The 24,021-nt window shown below is 42.7% G+C and overlaps 2 protein-coding genes and 1 long non-coding RNA gene across 5 annotated transcripts in view; 1 reads left to right on the top strand and 2 right to left on the bottom strand.

The window, feature by feature from the left end:
• The window catches only part of NDC1 (NDC1 transmembrane nucleoporin), a 43,266-nt gene extending 34,836 nt beyond the window's left edge, over positions 1 to 8,430 (bottom strand). Inside the window, exons 1-5 of the mRNA XM_039238351.1 lie at positions 7,966 to 8,430; positions 6,606 to 6,726; positions 4,089 to 4,190; positions 1,118 to 1,292; positions 545 to 683 (exon numbers count right to left, since the gene is read on the bottom strand). Of these exons, the coding sequence (XP_039094282.1) occupies positions 545 to 683; positions 1,118 to 1,292; positions 4,089 to 4,190; positions 6,606 to 6,726; positions 7,966 to 8,328 (900 nt within the window). The 5' untranslated portion in view covers positions 8,329 to 8,430. The remainder of the gene's footprint in view (positions 1 to 544; positions 684 to 1,117; positions 1,293 to 4,088; positions 4,191 to 6,605; positions 6,727 to 7,965) is intronic.
• A 12-nt stretch (positions 8,431 to 8,442) lies between these two features.
• Positions 8,443 to 14,752, top strand: LOC120235858. Its single transcript, XR_005529516.1, has 2 exons — positions 8,443 to 8,609; positions 14,599 to 14,752. It is a non-coding gene; the product is annotated as an uncharacterized LOC120235858 (long non-coding RNA).
• Positions 14,740 to 24,021, bottom strand: part of YIPF1 (Yip1 domain family member 1) — a 37,424-nt gene continuing 28,142 nt past the window's right edge. For 2 of the 3 annotated variants that reach the window (XM_039238363.1, XM_039238369.1), the window contains one exon: positions 14,740 to 15,270. The gene's annotated coding sequence lies outside the window, so the exon portion shown is untranslated. Of the gene's footprint in view, positions 15,271 to 17,581; positions 17,635 to 24,021 lie in introns of all 3 variants that reach the window. The other variant, XR_005529514.1, reaches the window with a different exon arrangement.

The raw sequence follows: 24,021 nt of genomic DNA, 5'->3' as shown, positions 1-24,021 counted from the left end.
GGTGGTTGTGAGTTCCACAAAAGGCTCCTAGCAGATGAGATTTTTAAAAACCTAACTGAAAGACAGTTTAAACCATCCAGTCACGCTAATCAAAACTGTTTTATTTATTTATATGCAACATGTCTTATTCTGGAAAAGACATGAGACAGTAACTGAGATTCTACGTTATGTGGACACCTTCAAGCCCAGGAGTTCTTAGGTGCAAAAAGAAGCTGGCAGCTGCACAGAAGCACACTGCATGAGTGTCCTCCCCACCTCCGTCCCCACTCCTGTGAGTCACAGCACTGCCACTACCTAGCAGGGATGGAAAGAGGGGGGCAAAGTGGATCCTCAGAGTGCCAATGTAAAGGGCCACTCTAGCTCTCAGACATATGCTAAATCCTCATGAAAGTAAATCTCTTCTCTAAATGGCATTTTGACGATCTCAGTCCTAAGTTTTGCTGCTCAAATCTTGAATTAATCAGAGGAGGCCAGTTATACACACATACATCAAGGCAGTTTTAACTCTGCTAAATTCTGACATAATACTCAAACAGTATCTTACCTGTATTATGGGAAATGGAAGATAGTTCATGTTGTTAATAAAATACAGGAGACTGTAGCTATAGCCCATAAATGATCCAGCCAGGAGAAAAAACAGGTGATACTCATTTAAGCAGGTTTGTGCAGCAGGGCTATTTAAACTGGAGAGAAAAAGTTAGGTTATTAATTCAATGATCTTCCCTGCTTTCTGAACCGCCACAGGTTTAACGTGTACACCTTACTTTCTTATTCCCTCCCATTTCACATAAATTCCTACTTCTTACCTATCACATCCAATTGTGTCCATGTCTTAATTCCCTTACTGTTCTGAACTCTCCAAGACTTTATAGCGTTATGCGTGAATCACTCTCACAAATCCAACAGCACCTAGCATAGCACCTTGCACAGAAAATGGTTTTAAAAAAACTACTGAAATTCAACAAGCATAAATATCAAAAATATCTGATGTTATGCATAAAAGCATCTTCTGTGTAAGTCTAGAAAACACACAATGCCCATAAACTATTAACTTATACAGGTCACCTTTGGATTAGTAACTATCCAAGTTCCATAGAGAAAACATATTTAATATTACCTTTCAGTGGCGGTGCAGGGAACCACAAGAAAACCATAGCGGCCCTTAGACATCACCGCAGCACACCAGGCCACCATCATCCCCATTGCAGCATGAACAAATGAGTGCATGAGCTGTTGAGGGTGAATGATCTTCCCGATCAGTGCCAGTCTGGAGCAGGGAATGGAAGGCACAACTGCAAACAAAGCACATTACTGCGGCTTTATAACCTGTAGCACACGAGGTCAGGGGACACGAACTGTTACTCCCTCTCATCCTTGCACAAATATTCCAAAGGGCACAAGAAAACCCAGAATCAATGTGAAGTACAGAAAAATTCTACGCTAAGAATTGTAAGTTAAAAATATGTTGAAAAGATTGAATACAAAGAGATGCATACAAAAAAGAAAATCCAAAGATTCTAGAGAGGTGAAACCTAAGAACAGCATGATTAATATTTTTCAGTTCTTTTTAATTAAAATTTCCTGACAGCTCAAATACTGTCTACCCTGCCAATCTCATAGGTGCCATAAAAGAACAAATAATGATAGTTTTTGAAAGATAGTGCTTGCCCTCCAACAAGTAACCTTCGTTTCAGCATTTGAACTTGTCAAAATAGAGTCCAATTGCGAAAAATAAACCACAAATGAGGTAAATGATGACAACACTGAATACTAAAATAAATGCTTGTACAGTTATTTTTAATACCTCTCTGATAAACAAAAAAAGTTTTCAGGAAGTGTGCTAGGGCAGGTGAGTGTGCGTAGGAGGGATACTGACCTTTGAAAACAGATAGCGGAGGGTTTCCTGACCTACTCATACACACATTCTTTTTTTTTTTTTTTTTACTATTTATTATTTTTGATAAGCATGAGCTGGGGAGGGGCAGAGAAGAGAGAGGGAGGGACAGAGGATCTGAAGCAGGCTCCATGCTGACAGCAGAGAGCCTGAAAGCAGGGCTCAAAGTCACAAACTTAAGATCATGACCTGAGCTAAAGTCAGATGCTCAACCAACTGGGCCACCCAGGTGCTCCTACACATTCTTCTTTTAAAAGACTCCAAGAGATAGAAGAAAGATGGAAAATTCCTATGAAGGGAGAGGGCTTAGGTGCTTTACATTTTGAGAAAAAGGTTGCTATCCCCTTTCCCTGGCCCCCAGAAATGCCCATGAGACCCAGTGAGCATGCAACTGACTTACAATACTCTGAACATACCAAAGCTTCTCATGTCTCTATGTTTGTTTTTGAGGAGAGCATATGAGGAGGGAGAGGGGCTTAGAGAGAGAGCGAGAGAGCAACAGAGCGACAGAGAGAGAGGGAGACGGGGGGAGAAGGGGTGAGGCAGGAGAGAATCTCAAGCAGGCTCCACACGAAGCACGGAGCCTGACACAGAGCTCAATCCCACGACCCTGGGATCATGACCTGAGCCGAAACCAAGAGTCAAGAGCTCAAACAAGCCACCCAGGCGTCCCTAAGCCTTTCTATATACTATATCTTTTCCCTGGATCATCATTTTCCTTCTCTAATTAATACAACTCACCCTTCAAGGCTTGGTTTAAGCATCATCTCCTTCAGGGAGCTTCCCATGCTGGGTGAATCGTGCTTCCATATATTCCCATTCTATCCAGTGTATTGTAATTCAACACGTTTGATTACCTGTGATCTTCTGGGACAGTTGGGACTGTAACACTTAACTCTTATCCCCACACAATGTACGGCACACAAAATGCTTCTGAAGGATTGATCCAAAGTGACTAATCAGGCTTTAAGAATGACAAGCAGGACAGCCCTAGTGCGGCATCTACATCAAGATAACCTGGGTACGTGCGGCCATGTAAGAGCACAGTGCTGTAAGCGAGGCAGATCGGTGTATGGCTTGAACAGAAAAAGAGATCCATCAGCTAGGAGTGAGGGATTAGGAAAGCAAGGGAAAAGGGCATATATTATAACAACCAGAGGAGAACTTGAAATTTTATACCATCTCTAAGAAGCAACTACTGAAGAGCTAAAAAGAGGGACGATGTTCTAGTCAAAAACAAAAACAATGAAAAAGAAGTGTCTGAAAAAGCCTCTTACTGTACCATAAGGACAGATGCAGGAATGAGAAAGGGCATTAAGGGTAAAAAGAGAAACCACGAAAAATAAAAAGCTCTGGAACCCAGCAGGTGATTTTCCCAAGGCAAAACACACAGGTTTTTTGTTGTTGTTTTTTTAACTATAGAATTATAGACTTTTATATTTGAAAAGGACCTTAGAAATCATCTGGTCCTGATCTCCTACCCTATAAAGGAGTTATTTTTATAATACATCTGCTGAGTCACAACTTTAACAGCAGCTGTGAACTATTAAAAGGTCTAAATTTTTTTATTGTGGTAAAACATACAGAAGTTGGCCATTTTAACCATTTTCCCCTATTTTAACCATTTTTAAGCACATAGCTCTGCAGCCTGAGTTTGCTCACTGTTGTGTAAGCATCACCACCACGCCCCCCCCTCAGGACCTTCCCATCTTGCCTGAATGAAACTCTGTGTCCATCAAACAAGGGCTTCCCATTCTCCCCTCCCCCAGCCCCTGGCAACCCCTATTCTTTCTGTCTTTATGAATTTGATTCTAGGAACCTCCTATATAAGTGAAATCATACAATATTTGTCCTAAGAGCTCTAAATATTTTAAATATTAAATAGATTTCATGCCCAACATGGGGCTTGTACTCATGACCCTGATATCAACACCTGAGCTGAGATCAGGAGTCAGATGCTTAACTGACTGAGCCACCCTGGTGTCCCAAACCTCTAAATATTTTTAAACACAGAGAAACTGGCATTCAAATAAATTTTTAGTTAAAATATTCAAAGTAGATGATTCTATATACATATCTTAAACTGACTTTAAACAAGCCTCTGTTATATATACTCACATACAAAATGCATTGAGTATACCTTTAATAATATAAATTCGTATATTTTTAAGACGGTTAACATTTGAACACTCACCTGAATAGAACTCCACGTTAAAAATACTTATTATCACTACTACCACTGACAGGAGCAGGAGGTAAAAAATTACATAGGAACTATATAGATCATTGAAAGAATCTAAAACACAAGAGAGATGAATTAGTAAATTCATTCAGTCATGTAGTCATGATCCATACATTGCGATAGAAAAGGGGTTTGAACCACAACTGTAAATTTCATTGTAAAAGTTACCTTTTCTTCAAGAATGTATTCATACACTGCTGACAGGTCCTATAGGACATCAACTCAAGAACTACAGTGTGGGTTACTTACACCAAGCTCTTGGTCCTTTAAAATTATACTAGAATTTCCTTTAGATGACCCAGATGTTAACATCAGACAAAATACTACCATATGCAAATGTACTTCATCGTGCGAAACAGAGAAGTACCACATTTAGTAATATACCAACAAGGTTTCTTTTTAAAATGTAAATAACGTTTTTCAGATCTCTTCTTAATAAATGCAATTAGCTCCTACAGCTAAAAAGGTAACATTTCTGGAAACAGCATAATCCATAAATCATCTAAGTGAGCTGAATTAAAAAAAAAAAATCATGATATTCTTGTAAAATACTAACATTCACATTTTAGAGTAGTCCAAACAAGCAAATATTCCATTTCAAAAATATGACCAAGTTTAAAATGTATACATTATGTATATGTTATATATATAAAACACCAAAAAACATAAATAAGAGAAATAACAAGGAGATATATTTGCTATATAGACTGAGACTTAATAATAAAACCTGTAATTTTTAGGAGTATAATTTATTGACCAAGATTAATAAAGAATATTTATTAAATATTTAATATTTAATTTAATTCACAATTAAAGCCAAACATTATACTGAACTAAAAGAATAAAAGAACTGATTCATGGGACTAGAAACAAGTAAGGGAAGGGCATAGTTTCTCTGAAAAGACTTTGTGAGCAAAAGTTGAAGGAGATGAGTAAATTAGATGATAAAAATGGCACAAATCAAATCCCATTTGGAGAGAAGGCGTTATAAGTATTAACAATAACAAATGCAAAAACTTTTCTTAAGTGCCAGTTCTGAACAACCGGTAATGGTTCTCGAACTCAGTACTGAAGACTCAGGAGGGTGGGACTGGACAGCCAAGATCAGTGAGCGATGCAGATTCAGGCAAGGTGGTTACAGAAACACTTGCCGTCCCTGTGCAGGCTGACAGCTTAATTTTATCCGCCTTGTAGGACCCATGCAAGAAATGACTGAGGCATCTCAACAAAAAACTTCACATGACTAGAATTCTTTAGTAGCAATGTCTCCAAAGGCCACAAGGTAAAGCTTCTAACTCCTTGAACATTGGTATTTTCTTCTGAAAATTAAATTAACAACACACTTTCCACTTCCCAAAGCAAAAGAAATTTGTTGTTATTGTTGTAGAGAGGGAAATAAAAAGAATTTCAAGACTACTTGTGCTTCTTAGCCTTAGGCAAGACTTTAAAGAGTTCAAAACCTATCCTGGCAACATCTCTGTCTTTTTAATTCTAGTGTAGCACAGCGGAAAAACACAGGCTTTGAAGTCAGAGCCCAACCTTCAAATCCTGGTTAAGTTACTCACTAACTGTGTCTCTGCACAGACTTATATACAACGTGAGTCTCAGTTTCTCATTTATAAAGCAGGGATGATACCTCTTTATTATACAGGCTTGTAGGATATTAGGATAACAGCTAATATATTGAAGGGGCTCAGTGCAGTGTGTGTGGCACACGGTACACAGCAATAATTGGTAGCTATTACTAACATAATCATACTGTAATAAATTCAGTACTTTTGTCTCGACAGACACTAAGAAACATGTAGTCTGCTCTAATCTTTTCCTCCTCATCATTGCATTTAACTCTATGTTGCTTAAACTTTTCCCTCCTTTTCTCTCTTCTCACCTTTTTCTTATTAATCACAATACAGAAATAAAGTAGGCCCAATGTTAGGCAGGTTTCTTTAAAGAGCTAGATGTCATATTTTCGATTCCAAATTTTTAAGTAGATAAAAGGAACAGTTCTGGTCCTTAAAAAGACAATGTCAAAAGAAAAGCAATAAAAAAAAGATTCCCTCTCTCTCTGACCCTCCCCTGCTCACGCTGTCTCTCTCTCTCTCCTAGAAATAAATAAAACATTAAAAAAAAAAAGAAAAGCAATAAAAAAGACAAACAAAAATTAAGGTAGGTTTTCATTTATGTGATCTCCTAATTATTTTTTGCTCATGTGATAATACAGTCTCAGACAGGTTTACTATTATTATTATATAGTGAAAAGGCGATTCATAAAGGGAGTGCCTTAAGATTACCTCAAGGTGAATATTTTGCCATATCAATATAAACAGTGATTAAAAACAAATGATTTAAAACGTAACACAGTTTTTATGCTGAGAAGTAGGTCCTGTAAATTTGACTTCCCCAAACTGAGTACCACTTACCAGACAGCCACTGAATAGGATGAAATTCCCCAAACTGAGTACCACTTACCAGACAGCCACTGAATAGGATGAAATAAATCAATGCTGCTGAAGATGATAAATACTGTGGTACAGATGGGTAGAAGCAGCACTGACCAGACAATACTTGCAACTATCCTCCAGCCCAAAACCTATAATTAAACAAAATCCCTCAATAATGAAGTCAAACTATTTTAGTTACTTCAGTTATGCAAATCCTACCTTTTCAGACGGGATGTTAACCACTAACATTTACACCCAGATCATAACGGTTACTCCTATTAACAATACTGCATACAACTACAGAATACTGTAATATCAGATTAACTGACACCTGTGTTAGTCCAGAGTCAAATGCCACATTAAAGATCACACTTTGGGAGAGGGGAGGAATTGTCTTATCTAGCTTTACAACTGTATTTTACAGCAACTTGTCCCTGTCTCTCTAGGTTTAACTGATAGATAAGTCAGCATCTAAAAGATGTGTACATTTTACAGGACGGCACACTGTCATTGTGTTTCCATTATGAGCTACGGACGATCATCAGGCAGTTACGCACTGTATTCATATGTGATCACCACGACCTGCCACTTAAGAGACACTAGACAGAATGCTGAATAAGTCAATACAAGAAGAGATACTGAGGGGTCTGAAGAAAGAAAATGACAATCGGATTTACATTTTGGAAGGTAAATACACTCCCGTGTTTGTAAGGTGGCTATAATGAAGATGGATCAGAAGGAACAAGACCCACAAAAGCCACAACGAGGAGGCGGTTTACACAACTGCCCAAAGCCTTACAGTCTGTCTCTGAAGGAAGGCAGTGGCAACGGGAAAGGAAAAGAAGTGCAGCCGTATTTTCTGTCTACTGGACATCAGTCATTGATAACATAAGCGATAAAAAAAAAAAAAAAAACTTAAGGACTCATTCGTTTTTAGCTTGGAAAACAGCCTCTGCTTAAGGCCACACCACATTCTTTCCAATTCTGGACATTCCTTCCCACTTGTTACTCCAAGTAACCAGTAAGAGACCTACGAGGCAGACCATCCCTGCATAAAACTCTTGCCCGTTCCCTGCCCCAACTCCCAGGCAGGTCATCCCTCTCATTCCGACCGACTCCTCTCCCACCCCGTAACAAGTCACTCAGGACGTCCCGCTCGCACACACCACTAATCAGCTTTCCTCAGCCCGCTCCGCCCACCCTATAACCAGATTCCACTCGGGATGTCCCGCACATTCCTGTAATAAGTCCCTCTGGTCGCCCCCTCCCCACGCACTCCCCACGCGACACAGGAGACACCGCCCCCCCCCACTCGCTCACCGCGCACGCGCGGTTAGCACCCGCCCGCCAGGCCCCACAGCAGCAGCAGGCAGAGCGCGAGCACTTACGCGCCACAAGATGTCCCGCGACCCGCCGGCGCAGGGCCGGCCCGCAGCCGTGGCCATGGTGATGGCGGCCCTGACTCCGAGGGGTGCGGGAGACCGTGCGCCCGCCCGCCACCACAGTTCAAAGAGAGAAAGGCCCCAGGAGGACCCTGTTGGGGCTGCCTCAAACGCTGCCTGAGCGAAGCCCGCCTCGGGCCCCAACCAGTCCCTTCGAGGCTTTTTCTGGACAGGCCCAACGCGCCAGAACTGCCTCACGGATACGTCCCCCAAAGGGAGCTGGGACTTCAAGACTCGCCCCCTGGCGTCCAAAAGGTCTTCCCGAAGCAGGGTCCCCCGGGGCGCCAGAGACTGGGGGCGGCGCTGCATTCTGGGAACTGTAGTCTCGACTGCGCTCTAGGAGCAAGGGGAGCGTTGCATTCTGGGACTCAGTTCCAAAGTGCGGCATGCCGTGAGTGGAAGTCTTCCCAGAGGTACCTTGTTGCATGCTGGGAATCGTAGTCTTTTGTATAGCCGATAATAGTAACAGTGTCATTTGCTCGGAATTTTACAGTTAGATCTGGCAAAATTTTCAGCCCTTATATCTCCCAGTTTTCTTTATCGACTGCCTGAAAGTGAAACCAAAGGATGGTGTGGACTTCACCAAAGAGGTACTCACTAATTTTACTGATGGGAAAAAAATGTCTTTCCATTAAGGTGAATTTTGGTTTTCTAAGATCAAGTTCCTACTTCCAGCTCTGCCACTGGCTAAGTGGAATGTTTTGACCCTCAACCTCCATTTCTTCATCTATAAAGATAAAAATAAAAGTAGCATCCAGTGATGTTGCAAAGATATGATAAAATGCTATGCAAATATTATCATTAATTTCCTGCCAGTAAGGAAAAAGGGTTTTACCAACCCGAGTCCCACTTCATGAAATCTTCTCTGACTGCAACAGCCCTCAGTGAGATCCTTGGAGACATACTGCTAACACCTTTTAGTACCCAATTACATACCATAGTCAATATTCAGTACTCTAGTAACAGAGATTCAGTTATTTACTGACTCTGGAAAAACTACTAGTCTAGTGAGAGAAATTGAGATCACACATAGCGCTTTGTAATGTTTGCTAATAATGGTTTCCTGACTTGCTTTAAGATTATACTCACTTCAAAAAACTTGTTAATATCAATCATGTCTGAAGCACTGAAGAACAAACTGGGAATACAAAGGTAGATCAAGTATCTGCCAACCTTCTATCTGGTGGTAGAGAAAGATTATAAAGAATCATTCTAAATAAGGGTCCTTAAACACACCCTAGGAGAGACGCCTAAGTGCTCTACTTCAGCTCAGGTCATGATCTCATGGTACAGTTCATGAGTTCGAGCCCCACATTGGGCTGTCTGGAGCCTGCTTAGGATCCTGTCTCCCTCTCTTTGACCCCTCCGCTTGCACTCTGTCTCTCTCACCCTCAAAAATAAACAAATACTTTTAAAAAATTAAACACACTCCAGGTTACTTGCGATCAGATTACCTTGTTTAGTTCCTTTAGTATCTCGTTTAGACTACTAATTGTCTACCCCAGTCTGTCTATCCTCTCCTTCTAAGTAGAGTCCCCAATTTTTAACTAGGCATGTGGCTACATTTCCTAGTCTCCCTTGCCACTAGGTGGAGCCAGGTGACTGATGAGTTCACCTCATCAGGTCAATAAAATGGAATCGAACAATTGCGTGGTAGCTTCCCAGAAACTCCCCTTAGCTACCTACCCAAGGTCTTTGCCCCTTCTTAATCCCTTGCTCCATCCAGCTGCATGGAATATGGATGAAAGGAGACTTGAGTATTTGGAGCAACTAAACCAATCCTTAGGCTACCTGCCCTTACCTCCTGACTTCATTTACACAAGAGACAATTATTTATTGTTTACACCAAGTTTATTTTTAGAGCACTTACCACAATGTGAAATCATCACGTGTAACTACTTATTTATTGTCTGAGTTCCTCACTAGCATATAAGCCTCACATGGTCAGGGGCTCTGTCTATCTTCTTTATCACTGTTTTGAAATGTCATAACATTAGACAGTAGTCAATAAATGTTTGTTAAATGAACAGAAGAATGAATGGAAGTAACTACATCAGAAAGTGTCTGTTCAGGACAACAAACTTTGCTATCTAAATCAAAGAGGGACTGAATGTGGAGAATTGATAACAAAAGTATTGGAAGGGCTGAAGAGCACAGGGAAGAAAGAATAGGGGTGTAGTAGCAAAAGGGAGAAGGGAGCTCTTGTCCAAAGATCATGAAGGTGCTACTCGTATTAGAACCCATGAGCGCGCGCTCACGAAGGGAACGCCAGTGCTGCTGTTAGAACTACCCTGTGGCTGTAGAGCAGGAACCTGCACTATTTTCTTAACTTACTTTAGCTTATTTTGAAATATTAAATTAGACTTTTTATGTGTTTTTTTATGGGCATGTCTTTCTGGAATGTTTTCATATCATTAGGGATATCATTCTGTTCTGTATTTCCATTTTTCTAATAAGAACTTCATGATAAGATATGACTGCAGTCCTTTCTGTTGCTCATTTTTATATGAAACTAGTTCTCCTGCACATTTATGAAGGATGAGTGACTTAGGATAGCTTTGCTAAATTCACGACTACAGCTTCTTTTTCTGTTTTCACAAAGTGTTCGAAAATATGGCTTCGTACTTCCTGAGATCTCCTGGCTGTGTGCCGTTCCCCCACTCTCACCTGACTTCCCTTCCCTGTGCCCCAAATATCCCTGGTGGACTCTATCTGTATTCTGTTCCCTGCAGTTCCTGCTCTGATGTCATGGGAAGATACTTTGGCTGGTACTTTCGCTGATACTTTTGAGAGTTCACAGGACCTGGGCTGCTCCAACTTCTTCAGACCTTACTTCAGACCCCATGTGCTCATCAGCTACAAACTGAGTTGTACAAAACTGCCCCCAAAATTGAGCCACTGTTCTCTCACTGGCCCACTGGACTCTCTAGGAAGCACCTCTTGGCTATTTTGAGGTTCTCTCATTTTTAGATTTCTCAGAAACTGAGCTGCTTCCCTTTGCTTCTTTCCACAAAAGTGCGAATACAAGTCTTTGAGTTGCTAGTGACTTCTACCTGCTTGAATTTCGGGGTTTGTGGTAATATCTTGTCATCCAGTTTTGTTGTAGATGTTGTCCATAGGTTTTGGTTTTGCTATCCCAGATGTTCTATTTTGAATGGAGGAATTTGGGGAGATTCAAATATGCCACTGCCATTGTCTCAGAATTCTTTTCCCTTGAATCTTCATATGATGCCAGCCAGTGAAATCAAACTGACAATGCAAAACCACCATCCAATAACTTTTCAAAAGTAGGGGTTCCAAGATGTAGTAGTTATCTAAAGCTCATTCTGGTTTCATTCATGGTGGCAGTGTGCCCAGCTAAAGAGCATTTCCCAGGCTCCCTTGCAGCTAGGGATGACCATGTGATACAGTTCTGACCAATGAGATATAAACATAAGACATTAGATGAAGTTTTGGAGAGAGCTCATTAAAAAGTGGGTTCAAGTGGTCAAAATGACAGGTCATTCTTCCTGTCAAAAGATAAGCTAAGCTGGAGACAGCTGAGCTGCCAGGTGTCTGAGTGAACATGAATAGTTACAATAAAGCCTTTAATCACTTACTGTGATGGTATAAGCAAGATACTAAATAGAAGAAAGCACTGGCTCCCCTAATGTTCCATTTTCCTCCATGGAACAGTGGCAGGCAAGGGTCAAGTGGATTGGTACAGATGTGGGGCAGTCTTACTGCCAAAGGATGCCTAAACAAAAGTCACCTGCCATTTTACAGCCCTGAAGGGTAGGAGAAGGGAGAGGGGAGGGGCTATGGGTAGAAAAGTACTGAAGACTGGGTCAGAGTGGAGAAAACATCTTCAAGCCCCCACCCCACCCCTAGTATGTTGGTCTAGCAGAGGCACCTGAGAGAGTCCACAGCTAGGGCCCTCATCCCTTAGCTCCATCCTCCAAAGGAAGGAAGCTGCGCTATAAATGGAGATCTGCATAAGAACAAGGCTGGGGTAATGGTAGAGTGAGCCCAGAGCCCCTGACTGCAACTCCCCTCCGAGAGCACAGTGCTAAGGCTGTGCACCTAGTCTTATGTGCAGTGGGCAGCTTTCCCAGAGGCCTGTCAGGTAAAGCCCTTTAGGTATATAGCCCCTAACTGCCTATGGTCATGTCAGAAAGATATAGGGTTCTGGCTTGGAGCTGGACTCCTTACCGCCTACACTTTGCTGGAAGACAGCTGACATCTTGGGATCAGGTGATGGCAAATTCACGCTAAGGACTGCTGAACCGAAGGAAAATGAAAAGAATTCAGAATCCCGAAGGGCACCATGGAGCAGCTATATTAACCTGGATGGGGCTATCTCTAAGCTTCTACTTGCATGAGAAAAGTAAAACTGCTAATGTGTTTAAGCTACTGCTTTTTAGAATTCTTTCATGGTTGAATACAATTTATAAGTGCTTCACAGGGGTCCCAGGAGCAAGGGCTCCCAAATGGCAGTGCTAGTCGGTTCATGAAATTTTCACTGGTCCTTGGTAGGTGAGAAAAAAGTAAACAAAGTAGTCAGCTTCATTAGTACTGAGAATATGCCCCTCCAGATTAGTTGATATTATAATATCCTCTCTTTTATAAGATGATGGTGGTAATTTATGATAGAGTGGTTGTGTCTAAAATTCTTACTTAAAAATTAAATCCTGACCACTGCAGTAAAGAATCTCTAAACATTTTTTGGGGTGGGGGAAACTTTACCAGTCATACCACACTTGAAAGTACTCAGTAGTAACTAAGTACTCCCTCAAATGTGGATATTTATACATGCCTAGAAAAAAACTCACTGCTCTCCTTCACTTTAAAACTTTTAACACTTCTGTGACCAGATATGTGGGTTTTCCACACCAAGAAATTCTGCCATTAACTGCCTGGAGGTGGTACAGAACCCAAAGGTCAGGGGCGCAGTCCCACAAGACCACCCCGCTGACTTCAGACATTAGTGGGTTTCCAGGTTACCCATGATTTCTGTATGACCTGGCTATAAATTGTGGGTTCCCATGATCCCCTCCCTGAGTTTGATCATTTGCTCCCAGAATGCAGGAAAACAGTGTACTCACTATTGCTGATTCACTACAAAGGAAGTTTTAAAGGATACAAATAAACAGCCCGATGGGGAGATACATAGGGCGAATTCTAGAAGGGTCCCAGGGGCAGGAGCTTCTGTCAATCTTAGAGTTGGGGGTGTACCACCCTCCCAGCATGTGGATGTATTCACCAACCTGGAAGCTCTCCAAACCCCATCCTTTTGGGATTTTTATGGAGGCCTCATCACATAGGCATGATTGATTATTACCTCCATTTCCAGCCCCTCACCTCTCTCCAGAGAATGGGGAGTGGGGCTGAAAGTTCCAAGCTTCTAATAATGGCTTGGTCTTCCTGGTGACCAGCCCCTCCAGAGCCTCCCAAGAGTCACCTCATTAGGAAAAAAAAAAAAAAAAAGTTCCACTACCTAGGAAATTCCAAGAGATTTGGGAGCTCTGTCACACACTCTTTCTCACCCAGGAAAATGCAAGGGTCTTAGCAGCTCTGTCAGAAACTGTGACAGAGACCAATATATAGATTTATCATTTCGCAATACGTGTCTCTTCTTCAGTCGGAGAAAAGTCCTGCCACTCTTGCTAGGGGACAGGAAGAGGAGGTTACAGATGGCCCATACAGGGAATTCACGGGACCTACATGTTTAAGAATCACTGCCTTGGGCAGTAGGAGTTAAGTTTTAAAGAAAGAGCACCAGGGTACCAGCTCAGAGGGTGACCAGAAGGTACAGACACCAAGTTCTTTGAAGAGTCCTTGAAGATAAAAGAAACACTCAGCTGGTGAAGACTCAGGGGGTGCAGAACAGCTGTTTTCAAACATCTGAAGTCCACAAAGGGAGGAAAGCTCACACCTGATCTGAAAGGCCCAGGGGTAGAGCTGGGACCAAGCAGTGAAAGCTTCAGAGGTACACACAAGAATTGTTCGAGGAGGAGATGGCGGCCTCAGAGAGGCCAAGGCTGGTGACCGCCTAGCAGTGATCATGTGACTGTGGGATCCAGGGGATGGGGGACCTTGTCTGTTTTGTTCACTGCTCTAGTCCCTTTACCTAGAACGGTGATCAGCACGTAGTAGGTGTGCAACCTATATGTGTTAAGTAAATCAGTGGGGGGAATACTCCGCATTTGATGGGAGATTTGCCAAGGGGACCTTAAGCTCACTGTAGCCGGAATTTGTATGCATCTTCCTTTTTCGGTGTGATCAGCCTGTAAGTCCGAGTGTGTCTCTGTAGCTGTCTCAGAAATACATTGGAAATTCCTGCCCTGAAGGAGGTAACGAAAACAGTAGGGAATCAGCAATCCCACCCTGGCAGCAGCTCAGCCTCCCAGGTGGTATGCATTTTGAGTACAAAGTATTTAAAAAGTATCTGTGAGTTGTCACTGGTTTCTCCCCTTAAGGCACCCTAGCCAGGTCATGCCACCTCAAAGAGGCACTCACTCAAAGTGCCCTTTCTAAAATCTGTGTCAGAATAGGGTGTAAGTGAGCATGTTCTTTAACCCTTCTGTTCCATCCTTCTAGGAGGAAGAATTCCAATCTCCATTTTAACTCCCACACCCCAACAGCTAGCACATTTAATAAATCAAGATTCCCAGCAGCCTCCAGCATGCTAAAGATAAAACATCCAGAAGAACTTGAGATCAAAGTCATGAAATGCAGACAGACCTTCTATGAGGTATTTATTTGCAACGATTAGGTTTGGTTGCCCAGTGTCAGGTCACCAAAGACAAACGTTCAGGCTCCCAGTGAATCCAAACCAAAGTTCTTATAGTTTGGCCACTTTAGGATGACAAGCATTTGGAGAGGAGAGGATTGCCTTAGAGGAACATCTGTACACCATTCAGAACAAAGACATCAGAAGTTCGGGATGGATCCATTGCACGTACTAAGGGTAGACCTCACGTGGGGCATGTCACATGACAGTGAGGCAAATGCAGGCACACATCCCACGTTCCCTTGGATTTCATTCCAAATCAGCATATGGTCCCCGAGGATAATCGACAGTTGAGAAAGAGCTGAAAGACACAGGTACTGAACAACATTTAATTACTGTGTGTTAAATTAGGTGGCTGGGCTTCAGTGTGACACCTTACAGATGCCGGAGGGTGGTGCCATTCCATCAGTTTTCCTGCTGCTTTCCTGCAGGAGAGGCCACGTCCAAAAGAGACACGCTCCAAAGCAAATAAAAGAGAACTGAAAAACACAAAGAGTAGCTTTTAAATGAAGAGTCCCCCAGACAGGAAGGAGCTAAACTGCAGGACAGGGTATTTATGTTTAGAGGTAAGCTTCAATACCAGACAGCCTTGAGCCCTGATTTACCATGACATTTTTAAAAGTTTTCCTCTATTTCTTCGGAAACCCAGTGATTTTTCTCTGGCAGATCCCAAAGCTACCTTCACCCATCCTTCTTTCTCTCGTCTTTGTGACAGCTGTTAGGTGCTAAAGGAAGAAAGTAAATATGGAGGCACATAAGATTTGGGAGCTAGGGAACTACTTGTGGTTGTTGAAACATGTGGTTATGCAGGGGACGATGGCAGGGTGTGAGGCAGGACACTAGATGAGGGACAGGTCCTGCTATCCGGGGAGTTTAGACATTGTCTTGTAGACAACAAGAGTTTTTAAATAGAGGAGTGACACAGCTTTATCATATTTTGAAAACTGCTTTGGCTACACATAGGACAGACTGGAAGAAAAAAAAGAAAAGGGATAGAAAAACCCATCAAGTTACTACCACAGTCCAAACGTGAGACGATGGGATCCTGAACACAGCACAGTACTGACAGGACAGGCCTGAGAAACATTTCAGGGGCCGAAAGGACAAGTTGTGCTGATAGATAAGATGTAGATGATAAGAGGGAGGAATCCACACTGATGATGAGGTTTCTAGCCTGGGTGACTGGGTTGGATTTCTTCATTAACCCAATAAATACTGATTGAGGACTCATGTGTCAGATGTGTCGGGCACTGGGGAGAGTGATGAATAAGGAAGACGTGGTCCTAACTCTCAAGAAACTTACAGTCTAGCAGAGAAACTACAGAGGAAACAAATACATAAAACATTGCTTATGTAATTACAGTTACAAGGTAACTGTGAGAGAGTGTGATAAAGAATCCAACCTAGTGTGAAGTCAGGGGCAGTGTGGATGGTAGTGCCAGTCACTGAGTCGGGATAATACAAGGAGGATCTGGTTGGGGGCTGGGGGGAGTTTAGCTTTGAACATAATGAATTTGAGTCCTCTGTTGGTATACCTGGTTGGGGATTTGCAACAGATGGGAATTTGGAAAGAGGGGCTAGAGATATAGTTAAATTGGGGGAAGGGGTAAGGAGATTAAGAAATGCGGCTGAGAGGGTTTTCTAATAAATGGCCTTGAACCTAAGAGAATGTGCCAGGCCTTCCTAGAAACCATCAGGGGCAGTATCACACCTAGATGTCGGCATCTGACCACACTAGGAAGGTGGGGCTAAGGCAGAGGTATCTGCCTAAATGGCCCGGCTCTAGAAAACGGAAAAGTGGTCAACAATATATCTGGGAAGAGTGGTTAGAGAAGGGTGAATGCTGCTGGGACTTGCTGGACCATCAGGACCTAAAGTCCTGACTGGCCTTCTGGTAAACATCAGCTCGGGTTTCTGAAATGCTAAATAAAGGTAGGGACAAACGAGCCCACAGGGCAGGCACTGAAGATTTTATTTTCATAAACCTACTCTTTTTCTCTCATCTCTCTAGCTGTCTGTTCCAAATTAATGTCAAGACTAGATAGAGGAGGAACTGCAGACAAAATTCCCTTGCCCTGCTGCCAACATTTATAGGTAGCCTGCGGGACACAGGCTGGGAATTGCTAGGGCTCAGGCCAGAGGGTGGCAAGTCAGATGATACTGCCCTTTGTGGCACACTTGGCCCGTAACGCCACCAACAGCCAGAGCTCCCTCGCCTCTTCCCTGCCAAACAGCCGGTTCCTGGCCACTTTTGGCTCCCCAGCCTGGGTGGCCCCACTGTGGCACAGGCATGTGCCGTGTCCCCTTCGTGGATGCAGCCCAGCACCCAAGCCTGATTGGGGGTGCTCCAATCAGAAGTCCCCAAAGTTAGAATTCTCTCTTTAATTTAGCAGAGCCTTCTAGTCCATCTGAGCGTGTGAGATAGAAAATCGGGGTGTAGGGGCACCTGGGTGGCTCAGTCGGTTAAGGGTCCAACTTCAGCTCAGGTTATGATCCCACGGTTCATGGGTTCAAGCCCCACATCAGGCTCTGTGCTGACAGCTGGCTCAGAGCCTGGAGCCTGCTTCAGATTCTGTGTCTCCCTCTCTCTCTGACCCTCCCCTGCTCACACTGTCTCCCTCTCTCTCTCTCTCTCTCTCTCTCTCTCTCTCAGAAGTAAAAAATAGAAAAGAAAAGAAAAGAAAGAAAAGAAAAGAAAAGAAAATCGGAAAATCGGGGTGTAAAATCTGGGAGGGTAAGGACTTATCACTATTGTTCAACCCAGTCACCCAGCAAAAAGTAGGTGATTACCTTTGCAAAGGGTAGTTCTCATCGAATGAACAAATAAAAAGTTCCTCAGTAACCTGGCAAAAGAACCGAAGACATGTGCATGGGACAGGTGTATCAACCGTCACTCGTTCAAAATCAAGCTCTCCCCAAATGCCTGCTGGAAGCTGCGGGTATACTGCTAAATACATCCTCACTCTCAAGGAATTCTCAGTCTCGATTAGAGTAAATAGGAAAATTGCTGTAACAGAGAAATACACAATGAGCTGTAGGTCAGCACAGAGGAGTAAGTAACACAAACTTCCCCAAGGAGAGGGTGTCGGAAGTGGTCCTGAGGAATAAATAGTAAGCTTCCAAGCAGGCAAGCCAGGGAAGGGACTTCCAGAATTAAAAAACAAGACCAAAGACAAAACAAAAAAAAACCTTAAAAGGTTTTAAAGCAATATTTTCACTAATTAACGGTAGTGCTGTTGCTGTTATTCTGAGACCGTTGTGAGTGTCTGGATGCAACAATTAAGTATGTATGAGACAGGCCAATCCTACCACTGCTGGCATCGTTGAAAAGTGAGATCCTCAGTAGGTGAGAAAGGAGATGCAGATATAAGATGAAAGCAATTTAGTGAAAACTCTGTAGTGCTATATAAGAGTTGAAAGGCTGGGTATGAATTCACAAAGTATCTTCATTAAAGAAGAAATAACCAAGCAAACTACAAATCTGTTTCCTGACTCTGAACAGCAGAAAGGCCTGTCAACAACCAGGACCACTGCCGCAAGCTCCGCTAGCATCCAGACCGTGATCTGGGGTGTAACTGCCTCCCCACTGACCAGGGCTGAGGCTCCCTCCCCCTGAGGCATGACTCAATCTGGGTCTGGCACAGGAAATGTTCAGAATGAGCCCAGAAAGTTTTTTTTTGTAACAGATAACAAGGCAGTTATCAGAGACTCTTAGGGGCATGGCAACAGAACTCGGGCCAATTTGAAGAGTTCCCACTAGCCAAAGATGGGACAGTTTGACCACTGACAAGCATAATACTTGTGATGGACTGAAACCAGTTTGGTCACTGCTGCCGAGTGCTGGTGAACCAACTACAATTTTGAAAATAGGTGAAAAAAAGAAAACATCATTTATCCTGCGTTTCTATAGAAACTATATCACAGATAGCCAAATAGTAGATAAAGGGAAGTTTTTGTAAAAGAAATATCTAGGGGCACCTGGGTGGCTCAGTCAGTTAAGCATTTGACTTCGGCTCAGGTCATGATCTTAGTCTGTGGGTTCGAGCCCCGCATCGGGCTCTGTGCTGACAGCTCAGAGCCTGGTTCAGATTCTGTCTTCCTCCTCTCTGCCCCTCCCCTACTCATGCTCTGTCTCTGTCTCTCTCTCTCTCTCTCAATAATATTTTTTTTTAAAGGTAAAAGAGATCATTACACATTATGAATTTAGGGATGGGAGAATTTACCACCATATATCAAGTAGTCTTGCCAAAACCAACCAACCAACCAAAGCTGAATCTGAACAAACCATTAGATACAGCCACCAGTTTGCAGAAAACAAAAGACAGAGCAACATGTTAAATGACACCATACAGTCAGCAGAATCCAGACAGTAAGAAGCTGTAGGATAAATGATTCCTCAACAAATACATGGTAAAGGAAGAGAGAGGGAAATGGAGTAGGAATCAAATCTAGAATTTAAAAAACATTTAAGAGATACATCGATAAATTGCAAGATGAAATTAAAATATTAAAGTATCTTTGATACAGGTATATCTCAGAGATATGGTGGAGATATTCCATACCATGGCAATAAAATAAACACCACAACAAGGTGAAATCAAATGAACTTTTTGGTTTCCAAGAGCATATAAAAGTTATGTTTACACTCTACTGTAATCTATTAAGTGTGCATTAGGTCTAAAAAATGTACGTATTTCAATTAAAAAATACTTTATTGCTAAAAAGTGTTAAGCATCATCTGACCTTTCAGCGAGTCACAATCTTTTGGCTGGTGGAAGGTCTTGCCTCAGTGTCAATGGCTGCTGAATGACCAGGGTGCTGCTTGCTGCACACCAGAGTGGCTGTGGCCATTTGTCATAAGACAGCAATGAAGTCGGCCATGTGGATTGATTCTTTCCACAAACGATTTCCCTGTAGCTGTGATGTTGCTTGATAGCATTTTTGTGACAGTAGAACTTCTCTCAAAATTGGGAGTCAGTCCTCTAAAACCCTGCCACCGCTTTATCGACCATGTTTGTGTGATCATCTGAATCCTTTATTGTCCTTGCAACAATCTTCACGGCATCTCCTCCAGGAGGAGATCCCATCTCAAGAAACCACTTTGTTTGCTCATTTGTAAGAAGCAACTGCTCAGGCGCTCAAGTTTTATCATGGGATTGCGGCCATTCAGCCCCACCTTCCGGGTCCACCTGTCATTCTAGTTCTCTTGCCCTTTCCACCCCATCTGCAGTTACTTCCTCCCCTCAACTCTTGAACCCCCTCAAAGTCATCCATGAGGGTTGGAATCCACTTCTTTCAAACTCTTGCTCATGTTCATATTTTGACCTCTTGTCATGAATCACAAATGTTCTTAATGGCATCTAACATAGTGAATCCTTTCCAGAAGGTTTTTCATTTACTTTGCCCAGATCCATCAAGGAATCACGATAGCCTTATGAAATTTCTTTCTTAAGTAGTAAGTCTTGAAAGTCAAAATTACTCCTTGATCCGTGGGCTACAGAATGCATGTTGTGCTAGCAGGCATGGAAACAACATTCACCTTGTACATCTTCATCAGAGCTCTTGGTGACCAGACGTACTGTCAATGAGCAGTAACATTTTGAAAAGAATCTTTTTTTTTGAGCAGGTCTCAACAGGGGCTTAAAATATTCAGTAAACCATGTTGTAAACAGATGTGCTATCATGTAGGCTTTGCTGTTCCATTTAGAAAGCACAAAAAGTGGAGATTTAGCATAATTCTTGAGGGTCTTGGGGTTTTATTAATGGTAAGTGAGCACTGGCTTCAACTACCTTAGAGAGTCGGCCTGTCCTTGCAAGCTTCGAAGCCAGGTGCTGACTTCCTTCCTTTATAATTATGAAAGTTCTAGACGGCATCTTCTCCCAACATATGGCTACTTCGTCTGCATTGGAAATCTGTTGTTTAGCGTGGCCACCTTCATTTATTATCTGAGCTAGATCTCCTGGAGAACTTGCTGCAGCTTCTACATCAGCATTTGCCGCTTCACCTTGTAATTTCATGTTATGGAGATGGCTTCTTTTCTTAAATCTATAAACCAACTTCTGCTAGCTTCCAACTTTTCTTCTGTAGCTTCCTCTCAGCCTTCACAGAATTGGAAAAAGTTAGGGCCTTGTTCTGGATCAGGCTTTGGCTTAAAGGAATTTTGTGGCAAGTTTGATCTTCTATCCAGACCACTCAAACTTTCTCCCTATCAGCAGTAAGTCTGTTTTATCTTTCATGTGTTAACTGGAGTAGCACTTCTTATTCCCTTCAAGAACTTTTCCTTTGTGCTCACAACTTGGCTAACTAGCATAACAGGCCTAACTTTCGGCCTATCTCAGATTTTGACATGCCTTCCTCACTAAGCTTAGCTATTTCTAGCTTTTGTTTTGTTTTAATGTTTATTTATTTATATTGAGAGAGAGAAAGGAGAGAGAAAGAGGCAGAGAGAGGGAGACAGAGAATCAGAAGCAGGCCTAGCACTGTCAGCACAGAGCCTGATGCAGGGCTCAAGCTCACGAACAGTGAGAACATGACCCGAGACAAAGACGCTTAACCGACTGAGCCACCCCAGTGCCCGTCATTTCTAACTTTTGATTTAAAGTGACAGATGTGTGACTCTTCTTACTGGAGCACTCAGAGGTTATTGTAGGGTTATTAACTGGCCTAATTTCAATAGTATTGTGTCTTTAACAGAGAAGCCCAAGGAGAGGGAGAGAGATGGGGGAATGGGCAGTCATTGGAGCAGTCAGAACACACATAACCTTTACCGGTTAAGTTTACCATCTTATATGGGAGTAGATCAAACACCACAAAACAATTACAATAGGAAGTAACCTCAAACAGCAGTGATCACAGATCACTGTAAGAAACATAACAATAATGAACCTCTTTAAAATATTGCATGAATAATGAAAACGTGACACAGAAACAAGAAGTGAGCAAACGCTTTTGGGAAAATGGTGCCGACAGACCTGGCCTGACGCAGGGCTACCACAGATCTTTAATTTGTAAAAATCACAGTATCTGTGAAGCACGGATACTTTACAATACAGATACCAATACTTTACATTAAGGGGTTATAATTTTTTAGATGTGATGATGATATTATATTTATGTTTTTTAAAGTATCTTCTGTAGATTCAGAATTTAAATATCTGTGGATCAAATAATAGGATACCTTAGATTTGCTTCAAAAGAATAGGAGGGAATAGATGGGTGTATGGATGAAATCAGACAGACCATGAGCTCACAAAATGGAAAATGAGCCATGAGTACGTGGGGATTCTTATACTGTTCGCTCTGCTTTTGCCCATGTTTGAAGACTTGCCACAAAATAAGTTTAACACAGAATAAGAAGTTACTGTGTTGACCCACTCTCCATCCCAGGTTCTCCCAGCTTACTTCAAAGAAAGAGAACCAAGAAGAAGAAATAGCACGGAAACTGCAAATGGATTCTCCAGCAGGGACTTTTCAGACTTGGTGTGGAAAACAGATAGGGCTGGTAGAAAACAGTGTTAGCCGTGGTGTAAAGTCCCACTGTTCGGATGCTGTGTTAAAGGGGATGGCAGCACTGGGTTAAAGCTGATTTCAGGACAATGGAATTGATGTGTATAAACGTAGTAAAAGGGTCAGCTTTGGCTGGCCAAAGGACCCCTCCTAACCCGAGTGAGTGAAAGGATAATTGCAAAAAACCTATGTATCAAATCAGGAGGGTTTTAATTACAAAGGAATCTCCTCAAGTGCTCTGCTGATCTCTTATTAAAGCCCTATCACACTGCAATGTATTTATCTGCTGGCCTCCTTCCTCCAGACAGACCCACTTGTCACTGCTCCTGGGAAGGCAGCCCCGTCTGAATGCGGTCCTTCACATACTCCCTCTCACAAGCCAATGTAAGACTCCCAAGGGACAGTTTCTAGGCTTCCACAGGGTCTTGGCTCAGAGAAGAAATGGCACTGGCCCTCGGGCGATAGGTTAATTTTTAAAAAGGAAGAGCAAAGGAAAGAAGAAAAGAAAGGGGGGAAGAAGAAAGACAAGTATCTTCTATAATATCTCAATGACTCATATAGTGGTAGTTTCCCTGATCACAAGTAATTGGAAGCTCATCTATGATCCTGAGTTTCCAGGAAGAGCTCCCCCCATAATCCATGCCAAGCTAAGCCCTCCAATGCACAGATTTACATGAGGAAGATTATCTGTGAGATTAGAAGCCATTCTTTTTCAGTGAAAGCTGGGAGGCTAGAGATTATAGTAGAAGGCAGCCAGCTCATAAATCTGCACTGCCTGGGGCTCTGGACACCCTCTCACTGGCAAAGCGATTGATGCTTCTGCCAGGGAAGCTCCAAAGAAACTGTTCATCACTATCTCATTTGTAGATGTGACGCCCAAATGGAGACACTGACACCCAAGTTTATAGATCTGAGCAAAGCCCAAAGGCGTCAAATTTGTATAAATCAGGATGGGAGGTCTGCAAAGGGTCCAGGCTTTTCTCAGATGACAGCTTCTGACTCTCTGAAGGTTTACAGCACCTGGGACATTAGTCTGGAGTCTTCATAATAAAATGTAAGGAAGGAACTCAAGTCCTAATGCAGGAGCAGGCTGAAAGAGCCCCTCACCAGGCTGATGTCAGGTATTCTCGGCCAAGGCAGAGAGACCCAAGCAACTGTTGCCCTTGCAGTCTCTACCTCTCTCCTCCAAGTGAGCTCAGATGTTCTTGTTCTCAGCAATGTGAGCCCACATCGCATCACTGTGTCCCAATGAACAACCTATGACTTCACCTTCCCAAATGCTATGGGAAGCTGACTACTCTCTTCAGAAAAACAGGTAATTGATTGCTTCTGCTCAACCTTAAGGGCCTGACTCAAACAAGACCCCTTCTGTGAAGCCTTCCCTCAGACCAAAGGAGTCAGTGCTTCTGTGCTCCCACCATGCTCATCAATTCACAATTTGGGTAGGGCACTTCTCACATAGTCCGCCATTATCTATTTAGCTATTTTACCCATGGACCAAGGCTCCCCGTGGCAGATTGTATCTGATTTTCTAGGTCCCCAGTGCCTGGCCCATGGGGGCCACAGAGTTGCCTCAAGTAAATACTGAGTGAGACAGTAAATGATGTCTAGGACTCTGTGAGCCAAGACACGCCTGGTAGAAGCCCACATCCCACTCTTGCCTTAATCTTATTAAGGGTCACCTCTAACCACCCAACTTTAACTGAGCACTCGCTCTCTCTGT

This window comes from Hyaena hyaena, unplaced genomic scaffold (genome assembly GCF_003009895.1).
Source record: "Hyaena hyaena isolate Hyena2069 unplaced genomic scaffold, ASM300989v1 scaffold_5, whole genome shotgun sequence".
Taxonomy (NCBI): domain Eukaryota; kingdom Metazoa; phylum Chordata; class Mammalia; order Carnivora; family Hyaenidae; genus Hyaena; species Hyaena hyaena.
Note: the sequence above shows the minus strand (reverse complement) of the source record. Positions and strands in the feature narration are given on the sequence as shown.